This window comes from Acanthopagrus latus, chromosome 10 (genome assembly GCF_904848185.1).
Source record: "Acanthopagrus latus isolate v.2019 chromosome 10, fAcaLat1.1, whole genome shotgun sequence".
Taxonomy (NCBI): domain Eukaryota; kingdom Metazoa; phylum Chordata; class Actinopteri; order Spariformes; family Sparidae; genus Acanthopagrus; species Acanthopagrus latus.
The window spans coordinates 6,808,883-6,825,724 of NC_051048.1; the positions used below are offsets into that span (position 1 = coordinate 6,808,883).

Here is a 16,842-nt window from a genome sequence, read left to right on the forward strand (position 1 = left end):
TTAGCTGTGTTACTGCAGCTGTACTTAAATCCCATTATTGCTCAACACCAAACAACAGACCATCACAGGTAGCGACCAGCCGGTAGACACGGTGCTGCATTAAGCTGCTAAGGAGCCAAAAATATTTCCTTTAGGAGATGGTGGAGACCAAAAATGGAGCAAAAAGAGAGTGAATATTGGACTTGCACTCATTTGGTGGCCAGAAACACCGCTCTTAATGAATGCTAATGTTGATGCATATTTAAAGAAAGTTTTTTTATTGTGTTAAAAAGTGTGAGACAAAAATAATATGTGCAGCTGAAGGATCTGCTGCTTTAATGATAATGATAATAATAATAATAAAGTCTAGCTAATACCCATATTTTCAAGCCTTTTTCAAATGTCACGTACAGAAAATGATTATAATTTTGAGCCCTGAGCTGCTGAGTCACTTTTAATAATGTCTCCTTGTCTTTTTTTCCAAATAACTCATCTTGTTAAATAAACAAACATCCCTCTGTGCTCTGAACATCTGCCACGGGAGACGTCGACTTGATAACCTCGATAGCACTCTCGCAAATTCCAGCTTGATAACACAAGACGCAGCCAGCACACGAACATCTGCACTGATAACACTTTTTTTTTTTCTTTATGCGACACATAGAAATATGTCCCGCTGCTGTATCCATTAACTGCTGCTGTTTTGAACCACCGAGCGTGAAAAGAGGGCTCGGAAATTACCACTCCATCCCGCTCCTGCCATCACTTTCGACGCTATACATCCCCAGACATCCATCTTCTGAATATCTCATGCTGTCCTCATTCCCTTTTTCCCATTTTCTCTCCCCGCAGCAACCCAACATCAAGCAGAAGTTTGTCGCCTTGCTGAAAAGGTTTAAAGTCACAGATGAGGTGGGTGCTGTTCCCTTGATTGTTGGCCCTTTTGCCTTCCTGATATCACTCTATATCACACATCCCCATTTCTGCCTGTGCTCGGTTGAGAGTGCTTTTGCCAAAATAAACATGTATTTCAGTTTAGCCTTTGAAGACGCAGAGAGGTGTGTGCATGTGTGTGTGCGTGTGTGTGTGTGTGGGAGAAATGTGTCAGAATAGCTGAGATTCAGATGGCGGCTCCAAAAAAAAACAACACTGTCGATTAAAATAGAACAGAAATGTGTCCGCGTTTAATCTGTCGGTGTGCTTAAATGTGTGCGTTTTGATCTCGCTCTGAGTCTGTTTTGGGTGTGTGTTTATGTGTGTGGTTCTCTTGTGTGAGCGTGTCGATGTTTTGTGTGGTTTATTTTAGTTCTGTTTGTCTTTTTCAACCAAAACATGTGCCTACATATCTGCTGTTTTGCAGCCCTGCGGCATTACGTGTTTCCCAATGCCTTTGCTTTTTGCTGAATCATGTTTTGTTTATTAGTTATGTCTATTTTTATATCTGTTTTATTTCTATTATCTGGTTTGATGCTGCTCTAACATAAAAAACAAACTGTTAATCGATGTACACGAGTTTGTGCCCTCAGGATTTATCACCCAAGTATCAAAAACTCCTTCTACTACTGACGCTACTAGACGGATAATTCCAGTTTATTACAACAATGATTAATACCTGAGATTTGGCGGCGCTGCTTAAAATAAATCGGACGGGGCAAAGAAATGCAAGCAGATGACGGTAAATGCTTTAAACCCAACTAATCCCACTTTTAAAAGAGAAATGTGGGTGGAACGCTTCCACAGTCGACCTTGATCTGATTTACCTACTGTGTTCCCGCTTAGTTAAAGGACACCTACTATGCATATTTCGTTTCTTTTCCTGTCTCACAGTGTTTTGTATAGGCTATTGTGCATGCAAAGGATCGTGAAAGTGAAAAAGGTCAAAGTATTACCATCAGAAGCTCCTCTCTCCCACAGAAAACACTGCTCCTGAAACGCCTCGTCGGTAGTCCCGCCTTTAATCCTGTGACTTTTTGACATCACACTATGTCACCTTGTCACACATTTGCATAATTTATGCCTAGCAGCTAGTTTGGCACGTAAGAATTTATTTAGCATGGCTGCGTTATTGTTGTTAGCGGTGCTGGCTCAGGCATGTGTGAGCTGACCAATCAGAGGAAAGGAGGAGGCTTAAAGAGTAAAAATTAGCATAATATGTTTAAAGTAAAAGGTTTAGATAATCAGCTCAGACATGGTAGCAGTGCTGCCACCGTGTTCCATGTACTGGCTGCCGGCTGCTCTTGCAGGATCATGTAAACAACAATCTTCTGTGGACATTAGCGGGCTGCCTGAGGGAGCTGCGCATATATTTGAATCCAAACAGTTTCCACAAGTGAATCAGTGAAGGACAAACGCTTAAAGAGGACTCATAGAGCTAACGAGCTACAAACATGCATGCTATTACGCAACTTGTTAATGGTTAATATGTGTTTCCTGATATAAAGTGTTATCAGACACAGATACAAGTGCAACACGGCTACAGTATCACATTGGAACGGGGACTCTGATGATTAGGATCTCCTGTTAAATGGGTCACTGTGAGACGTAAACATCTGTCGTCTTTCACTTTTACTTTTGCTGTGAGTGAAATCATAGATGGCTGTTTATTATTACTGCTGCTGAGATCAACGTATCTCTCCACTGTTACAAGAAGATCAGATAAACATAACCGTGTGAACGGAGTGTGTTTTTTCTCTGTGCATGTGCCTGTTGTGTCACTTGTCTCATCTGTATGTGTGTGTGTCATCCAGGTTGGTTTCGGCCTGGAGCACGTGTCCAGGGAGCAGATCCAGGAGGTGGAGGAGGACCTGGACGAGCTCTACGACAGTCTGGAGATGTACAACCCCAGCGACAGCGGGCCGGAGATGGAGGAGACCGACAGCATCCTCAGCACACCCAAACCTAAGCTGAGGTAACAGTGCTGGCTCGGAGTATATCTAGTTTGTACTGTACATTTTGTGGGTGAAATGTCACAATGACTCCAGGGAGGTGGATACCAGACTGTGGAAGCTAATGATGTCCCATTAAAGATTCAAAGATACTCCCGTCTATCTGAACATAGCGGTGCTGCCCGCTTCACACCTGCAGTACCTGTACACACTGCTGGGACTCACTGGTCTCCACTGACAATTCAGAGCCCCCTCTGTTGGTGAAACCAGCTCAGTGCACTCACATATACATACTGAGGTTGATTTGAGGTTTTATATGAACCAGAACCGGGTCAGCTAATTCGGAATCCATCAGATGCAAGTACAGACACCGACTTCAGCGCAAACGGCTGCTGCGTCAGTAAAGTTTTCTGGTTTTGTGTCCGTGTCTTCAGGCCGTTCTTTGAGGGGATGTCGCAGTCCAGCTCGCAGACGGAGATCGGCAGCCTGAACAGCAAAGGCAGTTTGGGTCGGGACCCTTTCAGTCCGGTAAGTGACTCAAAGCAGCAGCAAAGACATTTCACTTATATGAGCTGCGGGGTGCTCAAGAAGAACCTGAACGACTGTGGTGCTTTGTTTCGGATCATTTTTCTACCTCACCGGGAGCCGAGAGCAGTAAAACTTCATTGTCCCCAAAGGGCGTCTGACTTTACAACAAGACCTCACATGAACAGGTGTTACAGCTCCAACACACCTACGACTACATAAAAGCCCAAAGATTCTCTATAAATGAATTTCAATCTGTGTTATGGCCATCATTTCTACTTTATGTTTGCATTTATGATCATATGAATAATAAATCTAAGGGGTTATAACAGTGTAGAAAAGGAGAAAACATATTGCTGTTCCACAAGACTCATAAAAATGTATAATAAATATATGTACTTATTTTATGGATTTGTTCACATTTGATTTTTTTATAATTATGTTGAATATGTAGACAAACATATGATAGATTTGAACATTTAGTATTATTTTTTGAATAAAAAATGATAATGACTATATAAAATAAAAATGAATACAACATGTTTGCTTACATGTTTATTACTATTTTTAATTAAAAAATCTATGATAAATCTATAAACAAACCCATGAAAATAGTATTGTTTACATGTTTATTATTAATGTATTTGATTAGTTTACATGTTTATGTGTTAGAATAGATATTATTAGCTTACTTAGCATTTTTTTGTGCTTTTATTTATTTTTTTGGTTTTATTGAAATAAAAACATTTCTCACAGAACTTCACACTCACAGTTTACATGTGGCAGGATAATAAAATACTCAGACAGTGGAACAAAACACACACAGTGACATTAAATAGTGCGAGAATCTGTGAAAACAACATGCGACTCCTCGCTGATGTGTTGAATATCCAGAATGTGACGGCCATGAAAATCACCCAGCGGGGGGGGCGAGGCAGCGTGCGAATATGAGATTTAACAAAACGTTTCCTCGACGGAACAGAAACCTAATAGCTCCTCTTTGACGGCCGCCATCTGCTCAGCAAGAAGTGTGTTTAATGTGGTCGGGCTGAATGGATTTCTCTGGATGTCTCCTCCTCTCGTAGTGACTCTGAAGTGAGCCTCTCAGCGCCGAGACGAGTGTCGGCACACTTCCTGAAAAGATGTTTTAATGAAAGAATCTGCTTTCATTTCAGATTTTGGAAATTTTGCTTAAAGTTGCTGCTGCTATTATAGATTATTAAGGATGTTTTTTGTTATTAGCCTGTAGATTCACTCTCGCTCCCTCGTCCTTCCAGCAGGGGGAGCAGCCGCCTCTAGAGAAGATGAAATCCTCCCGCAGCCGCAACCTGGAGGAGGCGCTGTCTGAGACCGACACACTGGTACGACTCTTGCGATCTGTGTGCGGGAGTGATGGATGTGGTGGAGAGATTATTAATGGTGTGTTGGGATCTATCGTTTAATTTCCCTCCGAGGGGGGATCTGCTGCCATCTGCGCCGTATGTGTGAGGGACTGAGAGTAATGGAGAAACAAGTAGTGATGGAGTGTCGGAGATGATGGCGTTAAGATTGCCCGTATCTTTGTCTGACGCCGACAGTCTGTCTTCTTGTGCGCGTTTAATGTGTGTGTGTGTGTGTGTGTGTGTGTGTGTGTGTGTGTGTGTGTGTGTGTGTGTGTGTGTGTGTGTGTGTGTGTGTAGGAGCTGACAGACCAGGAGCTGTTTGCCGAGGTGGGCCCCAGCATCATGGTGTCCGTGGCAGAGAAACCCCGGACGCCTCTGAAGAGCAGCAAGAGTGAAACACAGGCCATGCCGTCGCCAAGGTAACCAGTCAGCCAATTTTAATGACAAACACAGTTTCATACCGTTTCACTTTGTTTATTTGTGGCGGACCCTGCCACCCCTCTAGCTTCAAACAGTGTTCTAGGGACCTTATTTGTAAAATAAATAATTCTGATTTTGTATTATTGCCTCATTGATATTGTAAATATTAAAATTCGGAGTTTGAATTTATTTCCAAAACTATGTAGTGCCCCTTTAATATTGTGGCATTCCCGGAGATCGCAGTCGCTCTTTAATTTGTCTTTCACTCCTCAAATGTTGCGTCATGTCACCGTGAAAAACAGTCGACCCAGCAGCTGGGAGGCCTTAACTACAGCGGCCCTGAGAGCTCACGGCGCTGCAGCTTAAGGAAAAAACATGCAAATAGACAAAAACACAAACAAATTCAAGTGGAAACAGACGACTTCTCGACTTTCCTCCCACACAGAGTTTCCCTGTGGTATTACTGTTGGCACTGCTGAGACAAAGTCGACATTAGCAATGTTGAATATGTATTTATTTTATCTGCAGTTGAAAAATGGCGATTCTCTAACACTTTTGCTCAAAAACTATTTGTCTGGGTGACTTTTGGGTGCAGTGTCAACAAGAATGATCACAGGTTCACTTTCATTCAGAGAACGTTACGTAAACGTCTGCGTCCAGAAGACAGAAGTGCCGTCTGGTCCGTTCTCTGCTTTCCAAACTGAATATTTTGGAGATGCATGATGTCACTTGATGGCTGCTCTTTCTTCCCCCCTCAGGTTGGACGGAGGCCACACACCCAGACAGAAGCGCGTCAGCACTCCCATGAAGGAGCGACAGCTGTCCAAACCTCTGAGCGAGCGGACCAACAGCTCCGACTCGGAGAGATCCCCGGAGCTGGGTCACAGCACCCCGGTACGTTTCAGCCCCAGCATCATTTTAACTCGGCACACAAGAATAAAAATCGTCACGTCGTGCGTCAGTGTTCCCACGGAGGGATTTACACTGTTGCTGCCTTTGTGCTCCGTCCTCCTCCACCCACTCCCCTTGTCTTCTCACAAAGTAAAGAAGGGATCCTGATAATCTATGACTCGCCCCGATCTCAGGAATGAATTATGTATAGCTGATGAGTCATCTGCACAGTAAATGTATGACTGTAGGGGGGTTTATGTACTCAGCCTGTGTGTGTGTGTGTGTCTGTGTGTGTGTAGCTGCTGAGGAAAGTGGTGTACGACCAGCTGAACCAGATCTTGTTGTCGGACTCCGCACTCCCAGAGAGCCTCATCTTGGTCAACGGCACCGACTGGCAGGGGCAGGTAAGACTGTGTGTGTGTGTGTGTGTGTGTGTGTGTTTGTATGTTAGTATGTGTGTGTTGGTGTTTTTCCCTAAACATTTATACTCTTTGTGTGTTTGCAGTACGTTGCAGAGCAGCTCCAGGTGCAGAGGTATCCGGTGGTCTGCACGTGTTCGGCGGCCGAAATCCAGGCGGTGCTGTCCGCCGTGCTCACCCGCATCCAGAAATTGTGAGCATTTATAGCACAGCAAACGCACACCGAGACACACACACACACACACACACACACACACACGCACACACGAGAAGAGTTCGCATCCTTGAGATTGCAGGAGGACTCTTTGTTTGTTTTCTGTCTTTTGTTTGACCCTTTTCTCTTCTTTTCCTCCGTCTCTACATCCCTTGTTTTGTCAAGCCAAGTACGGAAGCCGAGAGGAGACTTTGCTCACTGTCATCGTTTATTTAATGCCGTTATCTCAGATCGGAAGTTAATTATTTCATTATCTCAAGACATTACCATTGTGAAAGCAAGGTAATGAAATAATTAATTTGTAATCTCGATAACAGAATCTAAAAAGAAAGATAATAAAAAGTTTTGTCTGTTCTTCGCTTCTGTAGTTTATTAATTCTGTAGACAAAACAGGGAAATTATAGACGTCATATTTGACATTTTCACCATTTTCTGACTTACTTTTTTAGATGTGAAGTCTAGAGAAATGTATCTCTGTCTCTGTCAGTGATTATAGATACATTACCTTGACAGTTTCCATTATTTCATATAACAAAGAACTCTTTAAATTTCCCACTTTTACACGTCCTAAAAGTTGAATTTCTTTGTAGAGGGACTGGTGGCAGATCAGTACACGGTGTCATTTGTTTTCTCGTCTCCGTGATGGACGACGTTCCAGACTTGATAACATGAATCTCTCTCTCTCTCTCTCTCTCTTTCCGTGTCCCTGCAGCTGTAACTGTAACTCGTCCATGCCCAGAGCGGTGAAGGTGGCGGCGGTGGGCAGCCAGAGCTACCTGGGAGCCATCCTGCAGTTCTTCGTCACCCAGCTCGCCAACAAGACGTCCGACTGGCTCAATCACATGCGCTTCCTGGTGGTGCCTCTGGGTAAAGAGAGTTTTAGTGAAAGCTGCTGCTTCTTGCAGAGTCACGCTGCGGCATGGTTTTATGGCCGGGAACGCTGGCGAGCATCGAGCATGTTTTTTTCCGATAAGATAAGATAAGATGCAGTTACACCTCATAAAAAAGCTATTTTTATCTTCAAGGGGCGACATGCTCTTTTTTTATTTTACTTGTGGTTTTGTTGTTGCACTTCTAATCAGAATCCCGTCCTCTTCTCCTCCATCAGGCTCCCACCCGGTCGCCAAGCACCTCGGCGCCCTCGACAATCGCTACAGCTCCTCTTTCCTCGACGGAGCGTGGCGGGACGTGTTCAGCCGCTCCGAGCCGCCGCAGACGGGTACGGTCACGTCACACCGAGGGTAAATGATCTCTGCGGGGACATTTGTAAGAATTTGTGAGTGAATGTTGTGTATTTTTCTGTTTCTTCCAGACCAGTTGGATGTAGCGGCAAGGATCGCCCAGTACATCAGCGGTGCCACGGTCACACACCAGCTGCCCATCGCAGAGGCCATGCTCACCTGCAAACACAGGACGTGAGTACAGACGGGAACACGAGCCGGGCTGCATCCACTCTGTTTCATGTTTCCTCAACTGTTTGTTTTTTTCTCTCCGTTTCCAGGCGAGATGAAGACTCCTACCAGAAGTTTATTCCTTTCATAGGGGTAAGATCTTACTGTAGCTTCGTCCTGATCTGACGTATAGATTATCACTGATCATTTTAGCTCACGCCACCTCTTATTTTCCAGGTTGTGAAGGTCGGTCTTATCGAGTCTGGTCAGTCTCCAACAGGTGAGGAAATAGCTTAAACACCTAAAGATGAATTTGAATTGATTTGACTGTTGATGAACATGATCATGTTTTTTTGTTTTTTTTTTGTTTTTGTTTCGGTCGTCAAGGTGACACAGATGAGGGCGTGGCAGTGAGCTTGGCTGTCCCCTCCACGTCTCCCCCCTCCCACGGCTCACCCACAGGGATGATTAAAGAGGCGGCCACGCCCCCCTCCTCCCCCTCCATGGGCAGCGTGCTGACGGTACAAGGGTAAGACCGACGTCCTGTCTTTCTCCTCTTCCTCCTTTTCTTCTCGTATGATGTGGACCTGCGGTGTTCTCCAGTTTAGTGGGGCAGTCGCTGGTCGACCGCAGGCTCGTTTCTGCATTTAAAAATTAGAGATTCATTAATAAACATAAAACATGTTTTAAACTTCTATAGATCAATGTCAGAAGCACTTACAGAGCTTCTTAAAAAAGAAAATCGATGTTGGTGTATTTTCATTGCTTTTTCCTGTCAGACGGGAAACTGAAGCCAGTAAATTGCTCTCTCCAAAGCCACGGACTTCTTACCTGGCAAAACACACGAGTTAGTGGTCTGTGTTGCCTCGACTGGTTAGTAATTGTTTTGACTTTAGTGAATCCAAACTAACATGAAGGTCAGACAATGACCCCATTAAACTAACCGATCAGGGCTTCTGTAGACCAGCAGCTCCACTGTTCTGTGACGTTAGTAACTCATACAACCCCTCTTCAACAAACCCAACCATCCTTTTAATACATGTTTCCTAAACTCTCTACACAAAGTACCAAAATGTGGACTTTAAATGCTGAGCTGCATATTTTGCTCCCTGCACCAATTTAGCTTGACTGGGAACCAGTTCTAAAGACGCGTGGGAGTCTTTGATACTTCAGTCGTGTTTTCATGTCTTTGATTCAGATGATTTTTTTTTTTTTTTGCTGCGTTCCATCTCTGAAGAGCCAGACAGACTGCAGCTGTGATCCGTCCATTTCCGCCTCTGCAGAATTCATTCGGTGCAAATTACAAATGTTTCAGATCAGGTGCTGCAGAGGCTGACTAAAAACATTTCTCTGGATAAATAAAGATTAAAAAGGAGGGCTGCTCAGAGCGAATTCTCCTGCTTTTGTCTTGATGTTCACCAACACTTCCTGCCCACAGGAGCCCCAGTATGTCTCACGGCGTGGACGCCATCGGCCTGCAGGTGGACTACTGGCTGGCCTCGCTGGCTGAGAAGAGGCGGGAGGGCGAGCGGCGCGACACGGGCTGCAAGAACACGCTGAAGAGCGCCTTCCGCTCGCTGCAGGTCAGCAGGCTACCAGGCGGGGGCGGCAGCGAGCCGCAGGCCCAGGTCAGCACCATGGCCATGACCGTGGTCACCAAGGAGAAGAACAAGAAAGGTGAGAGATTATCATGAGAGAGGAGTCTGTCATTTCACATTCTAGGATACATGTAGAGAAACTACAGCAAATAAACAAGAGTTTGTAAGCAGTTGGTGGTCAGAGAGGAAAGCAATTAAATCATCAATACAGAGATTGTACAGACACCCTGAGAGAAATACAAATTCTGGGTGTTTTCTTCACACACACACACACACGCACAGCTTTTACAACGTGCCTCTCTGCCTGTATTCAGTTCCCACCATCTTCCTGGGAAAGAAGCCAAAGGAGAGGGACGTGGACTCGAAGAGCCAGGTCATCGAAGGCATCAGCCGACTCATCTGCTCCGCCAAGCAGCAGCAGACCATCCTGAAAGGTAAACTTCAACGATCGGGACTTTCCTTCTTCGCCTCCTTTTTCCTACACGTGTTGGTTTAAATGTTTATCTCCCCCTGACATCCTGTGATTCAGAGTGTTTGTGTCTCCCTCCAGTGTCCATAGACGGCGTGGAGTGGAACGACGTGAAGTTCTTCCAGCTGGCCGCTCAGTGGCCGACTCACGTCAAATACCTACCTGTCGGACTTTTTGGCTACAGCAAGCCTCCCTCCTAGGGCTGCGCACCCGCCGACTCCTCTCACCCTGACTTGACCTTCGTCTTTCCTCAATCCCGTCACACATTTGCGCAAAGACCCCGCCCCTCAGCACCTGCAGGGCTGAGAGAAGACGGGCTGGACTCATTTCTTTCTTCAGTTTGGCTAAAGTCGGTTTGTTTCTCTTTTAGGAGGAAGATGAGGAGGAGGAGGAGGGAGGTGTTGGGGTGCAGCGCCGTTACTCGTCACTTTAATGCCCCTTTTTGGTGTGTGTTTCTTTGTGTGTGTGTGTGTGTGTGTGTGTGTGTGTGGCGAGTGTGTGGCGAGTGTGCATGCACACGTGAATGTACATTGTGTGTGAGTGCGTGTGCGTCCACAAGGGGCTTACAGCACAAGTTTATTAGCCAACTGCCATTTACATTTCCGTTCTATGGAATGCAACAGCATGCGACGACTCGCCGATTTCAAGCCCTTAAATCCCGAAAACCCCTCAGTGTCACAACACCACCCCTCCCCCGATCCACACGTGCATGCTCCGAACTAACAGATAACACCACTCATGTGCCGGGGAAAAAAAAATCTCAAAATAAAGTAACACGACAGGGCTTCAGTGTTTTGCATGAGCCAGTGAAAACACAAAGAAAACGTGTCCTCTGCTCACACACACAAAAAAAAGGTCTGCATGTGATGAATTCCCTCCACATGGTCGCAGAAGCCCCTTCACTAAACAGGCTCATTCTGTCTTTACTTTAATTTTCAAGGGCTTCCATATGATTTAAAAATATTTTGTCTGTACCAAAATAAAGTCATTTGGATGTCAATGCCAAACGTTTCCTTTCAGAAAAGTAAAGAAAAAAAAAAACAAGAAACAAAATGATATCTATTAAAGGGGAAGTGTCTTTTTTTTAAAAATTGTGCTCTAGTGAAAAATAGTGAAAAAAGAAAAAAAAAAAACCTTCCCTTTAAAGTTGTCGTGTGATGCGTAGTGTAACCGTTTTTGTGAAGAGTTCCAGGATTTCAGGGCGGGAGCTGATGTTAATGTGCAGTTTTTCTTTCTCTTCTCATTTGCTATGCACTTATGAATACACAGCGTGAAAAATAGATGAAAAAGCAGAGCCGACTGAATGTGCGACGTGTAACAACAAAATGCATATTTAAACAGACAAAAACTCAGCGGTGCTGATGAGAAAACGATGGGAAACGTCCAAAAAAATGGAAATTAAAATCATTATCTACTTAACAACATTTTGATGGAAAGTCAGGTGAAGTTTCGCAGTCCGCAAAACATTTCTGGTGAAACAGCGTTGCAGCGTTCTCCTGAATAACAGAAGTAGATGGGGACTTCTTTTAAAATGTAGAAAAGCAGCTGAAAATAAACACAGCATGGCTTCATACAGCTCGTCTGCTGTGATCCAAGTCTCCTGAACACATGATTTCAACACTGATTTCAATAGATGTTAATCAATGTGGGATCTCTGGGCTTCAGGAGACATTTCCAAACGACCCGTGAAATGTTTAGCGGATGACGACACTACCTGAATTTTCACTTTAAGGGTGACCTGTTCCTTTAATCACCTGCAATAAAAGCACAATGCCGTTTGCCCCTATTCGGTGAAAAACAGCGGACCTGTTTAAAAATTTATTTTTTTTAAGCGTCTCCTTATTTCTCTTCTCCTGAACAACCTTCATTTTATCAGGAGTCATTGCGGTTACTTTGGCACAGGTCTGCTTCTGGCTTTCTCTACGATGTCGTGAGGTGATTAGTGAGTGTACAGTAACTGGTAACGCGCGTGTGTGTGGTGAAATAAACGTAATGTTGTCAAAAACAAAAATAGGAGGAATACTTTTTCTACCATGTGACCGAGGGCATGCAAGAGTGTGTGTGTGTGTGTGCGTGTGTGTTGATGATGTCGTCGTCATCGATCATCAGATTAGGGCTGCAAAAGCTGCAGCGGTTGTCTTGTTTACGTTGTAGCTCGGCACAAGACGAACGCAGCTTTATTTTTTTTTTTCCTCCCCACCACTAAACTACACTTTTAAAACCTTCAACAAAATCTGCTTATTTTTATTCAAGCGATTTGATTCTTTACAAATCCAAGAATGTATCTTCAACAGCAGCAGTTCGTGATGATGGTTCTAAAAAGCCGCGGGAGCTCTGCCTTGTGTCGCCTACATCGTAACGCTCTCCATCTCCAGTCAAGTATTAGCAAGATTTTTTTCTGTTTTTTAATAGTGTTAATGCCAACGTCTCTTTTTGAAAGTAGATTAGGGGATTTTTCGGTATTCCAGTGTTACATTTGTGGCGTCAGCAGCACGTCTCGGCCTCGTCTTTCTGTCCGACAGCACCCATGATGTGAGGTTTTCACAGCGAACGGTGTCTGGCAGCTCGTACGTCACCGTCTCGACTGAGTCTTAGGGCACATGAAAAGTTATGTGTCACTGTAATTGAATAAATTGGTGTTATTTGGCCTGAAGAAAAACCTAATGTTCCTCACTTGTGTTGCTGACGAACAGCGAAGGGCTCGACAGACGGACTGACTGACGGGTCACTGAATATCAGTGAGCGTTGATGTACTGTAGTTTCATGTTGAGGTCGCTTCATCATTTCATTCCAAAATACCAACACTTGCTCTTACAAATGTGTTTTATTGGCATAATTTGCTGTTTTGAAACTGAACTGAATGTTACGACCTTTGCAAGGAAAAATCTTGGTGCCACTTCAGAATAACACGTACTTAGAGAATGTTCTTAATTGGCCGCTAATGGTTTCATTAAAAGTTCCACATCGTGCTCATTGTCAGATTGGGTGTTTACTGGACAAATGTTTACGTGCTCAATGCTGAAAAACACGTTATTTTTCTCACACTGTCCATTGCTGCAGCACCACTATTCACCCTCTGTTTTCTAGCTCGGGTCTCTGTAAGACCACACCTCCTGAAAATCCCATTGGTCAGCTGTCACAAGCCTGAACAGACTCCACCCAACAGCCTAATTCACTGTCTCTGAATTGAGCCTGTGTACATTTCTCTAAGGAGCAGCGTTTTGATACTTTATACAGTATTTATACAGCATATAGTGCTGGTTTATAATTTAGAAAAAACAGAAATCTCAATTTCTATGAAAAAAATAATAATAATAATGTTTGGGTTGCCAGGATGTAGATTACAGTGTATTTACATACCCCAAAGATGTGTTTTATTACTCAACTCTTCAGTGTCTTTCAAGCCTGTTGAGCATTTCAGTATCTTTAACCTCATTGTTTTGGTTAGTGAGCGTGCAGTTTAACTCTTTTGTTTCAATCTCGTGGCTTTAATCAGCCTCTTTTTCCAGGCGATTTTAACTGAAAGAGCTCTACAAACCCAACTGTGCACAACCTTCCCTGCACCAAAGGGAAGACAAAGAAAGTTAGCAACTAGCCTGGGAACTTTGTGGAAGTTTTAGCAGCTAAAGAGACAGATGTTTACTTCCCTGAGCTAAAAGAAGGGTGAATATTGGGCATAGGTAGCCACAAACTTGCATCAATCTGAACAATAATGTAACTTTACAACATCAACTTTTTGCAAAATTGCACACAGTAATAAACTGCTTTAAGTTTAAACATCAGTAGGTCATTATAAAAAGGTTTTTTCCTGCTATTTACATCAAGTCATTAGGCCTGTCCTTGTTTGTGATCACAGGTATAACAACTTATAAGGAAGGTATGTGTTGTAATTTAGCAGGATTGTAGACTGTAGATGAACCAAAAGGATCCTTCAACAAAACCTGGCAACCCAAAACTGAAGCACTTCCTGCTGATCTACTTCAATATGTTGACATTTTCCACCTGTCAGACAAACCGACAAGTGCTGCTAACTTTAGCTCTCGTTAGCTAGTTAGCTCAGTTAGCTAGTTAGCGCAGTTAGCTAGTTAGCTCAGTTAGCGGAGCCAGCCAGCGCCTCTGTTGGCTGACTCTGGGAGCTTGGAGCACCGAGGGGAGCGTCGGTGTTGTTTACAGTCGTAACAAAGCGGCGAGCTATTTAGCATTCTATAACTACGATACTATGATACTTCAGCAACAACATGCAAATATTTATAATATTTTTCATTCAAATTCTTCCACAGTTTAATCTTTAACGAACTCATTAGTGACAGCTGAGAACACTTTTTAGGTCAAGTATGCTTTATTATGAATGGGTACCACTTTTTGAATAAGATAAATAAATTAAGATTTCAAAAAGAAATTTCTCCGACAGTTACATAACATTTTGGAATGAAATGCCTGATTTATTTTTTTTATTTTCATTGAACTAACTAAGGAGGGTCCGTGATCTCGTGTCTGCTTTTAGAGACGACCTCTTCTAACTCAAAATGCTCTCTGCCTTGTAGTGTTGTTAGACTCATTATTCGCAACGATGTGAATCCAAACGACTTTTTCCTAAATTTGTGTGAAGTCGTAGCGTATCGACGCCTCTTTTGCTCGCAGGTGAAGAAAGGTCAGCTGACTCGGAAATGCTCTGAAAAGAGAGGCATTAAAAAAAAAAACAAAATCACTGCCAAAACTACAATGTGAAGAACTTGTGATTATGTTAAGATAGATTTGTGGTGTTTTTTTTGAGGGGGGGGGGTTGCTGATAACACATTAACAACAAAGTGATCCTTGCCATGTAGTCATCATTTCAGTATTCGGAGGAACTGAATGCTTTTTTTTTTTTTTTTAATTTAACAGCCACGTTCAGCAGCTTATTCCTTGTCTTTACGTCATCTTTCCTGCTCATTCTTACCGTTTACATGTTTTTCTAGAGTCTCTTTGAAAATGCTGGTTGGTCTCTCTGTAAGTCTTGAACCTTCTTCCTGTGTGTTTTTACCTGTATCTGTACCTGTGTGTGTGTGTGTGTGTGTTTGTTCGTGCCGGTGTAACAGTGGTTCCTCTGTCCTTGACTAGTCGTGGTTAGAGATTAGGAGCTGTTTGGTCCGTCAATAATCTCCGTCAGTGATCAGCAGTGTCTTTTCTCTCCACTGTCCAGATATACTGTGTGTCCCTCTGATGATGACAGTCTTCACCAGGCTTCCACAAGCTTAGCTTCAATGATATTGTCCCCATTGCCTCACAGCTTGTACATTTTTGCTGTCTGTCCTCACGGGAACAAGATTTGCCTACGAAAGCAGTAGATTTTCTGCCTGACGAGCTCCTGCTCAGAGCAGAGCGTCCCCTAAGCTTGTGGACTCGTGGAGAGTATTTTTGCACATGCCATTGTTTCTTCAGCAGCAGTCTTCAGCTTTTTTGCCTTTTGCCTATAACAATAATTATAATAAACTTTAATGCTTGTACATATCAGATAGTACTTGTTATATTGTATTCTAGTTTGTTTTCTTGTTTTTCTTGATTTGACATGTTTTGTAGTACTGCTTTTTCATGATTACGTTTGTCAAATCAAGCAGATGTGGGATGAAAAGTGGAAGTGTTTATTGTTTCATTTGTTTTTTAAAATAAAAATATTCCTGATTTGTAGCTCAGTCTCTTGTTTATTTATATATATATATCTATGTATGTTTTGTGTGTGTACATAGCTTCTGTATACTTACCAAAGCTGGTGGTTGCAATATATAAAAGTAATTGTATAGCTCGCTTTTTTCATATTAAGATAAACAAAAGATATAATCTCTAAAAAAAAAAAAACCCAAGAAACAAATGGGGTTGCCTGTAGAAACTAATAAATAATCACAGAGCTTTGACTTGTCATACACGACAAAAATACATTGATTTTACTTTCAAGAGAATAAGAAACATAAATGTTGGACAAATTGTTAAACATTGTGGCTGTAAATAAATAGGGCACATGCTGTACATGAAGCAGGTCAGTGGGTCCCCTCACAGTCTTTGAATGGGGCCTCTGCTGATCAGCGATCAGAGCACAAAGAGTATAAATATGGCAAGATAACTCACGTTAACTTCCACGTACATCCTGATCTGTAGAAAACCTATTTGTAGTGGTCCCTAACATCCATTTCAAATGCTTACAGTACATTTTTCACCAGGCTTAGATGGTGTGTAGTAGTTTATCATGTCACCTATATTTTAAAGGTGCAGTATGTAAAAGCTTGGGTATAGAACATTCGAAAATGAAGTTAAATTAGCAATAGAAAGTGAAGAATTAACAGTGCTGACTCAAAGATGTCATTGTTCTGCTTTAAAGATATATTTATTGAGGTTGGCATGCTATTGAGCAAGCCCCCATGCATTTTGTGTCTCAAGAGGGGAATGTTTGATAGTTAACAAATCCAAACTCCCCCAGTACTCCCAGTTTGGTTAGAATCAGCTAAAATAGCTGCTAGCTGCTTGGTTAACTGAATTTACTAGGTGATGGCTGCTATAGTTAGCATCAGTCAGCAGTTGCTTTGGTGATGTGCAGCCCCCTGTTTGTTTGGAGTATTAATTCGACAGGCAGCCATATTAGTAACTTAGATATTAGATTCCTTTATGTTCAGTGAGAGCTCCACTGTCCTGTCATAT

General features: G+C 43.0%; 1 protein-coding gene across 3 annotated transcripts in view; it reads left to right on the forward strand.

The window, feature by feature from the left end:
* Positions 1-15,840, forward strand: part of LOC119027122 (phosphofurin acidic cluster sorting protein 1-like) — a 66,802-nt gene extending 50,962 nt beyond the window's left edge. For all 3 annotated transcript variants that reach the window (XM_037112013.1, XM_037112014.1, XM_037112011.1), the window contains exons 8-24: positions 832-891; positions 2,727-2,887; positions 3,299-3,392; positions 4,667-4,750; positions 5,069-5,190; positions 5,950-6,085; positions 6,382-6,486; positions 6,588-6,694; positions 7,428-7,582; positions 7,824-7,934; positions 8,028-8,130; positions 8,217-8,259; positions 8,344-8,386; positions 8,494-8,635; positions 9,545-9,783; positions 10,019-10,138; positions 10,255-15,840. In XM_037112013.1, the coding sequence (XP_036967908.1) occupies positions 832-891; positions 2,727-2,887; positions 3,299-3,392; positions 4,667-4,750; positions 5,069-5,190; positions 5,950-6,085; positions 6,382-6,486; positions 6,588-6,694; positions 7,428-7,582; positions 7,824-7,934; positions 8,028-8,130; positions 8,217-8,259; positions 8,344-8,386; positions 8,494-8,635; positions 9,545-9,783; positions 10,019-10,138; positions 10,255-10,373 (1,944 nt within the window). In that variant the 3' untranslated portion in view covers positions 10,374-15,840. The remainder of the gene's footprint in view (positions 1-831; positions 892-2,726; positions 2,888-3,298; positions 3,393-4,666; positions 4,751-5,068; positions 5,191-5,949; positions 6,086-6,381; positions 6,487-6,587; positions 6,695-7,427; positions 7,583-7,823; positions 7,935-8,027; positions 8,131-8,216; positions 8,260-8,343; positions 8,387-8,493; positions 8,636-9,544; positions 9,784-10,018; positions 10,139-10,254) is intronic.
* The last annotated feature ends 1,002 nt before the right edge of the window (positions 15,841-16,842 follow it).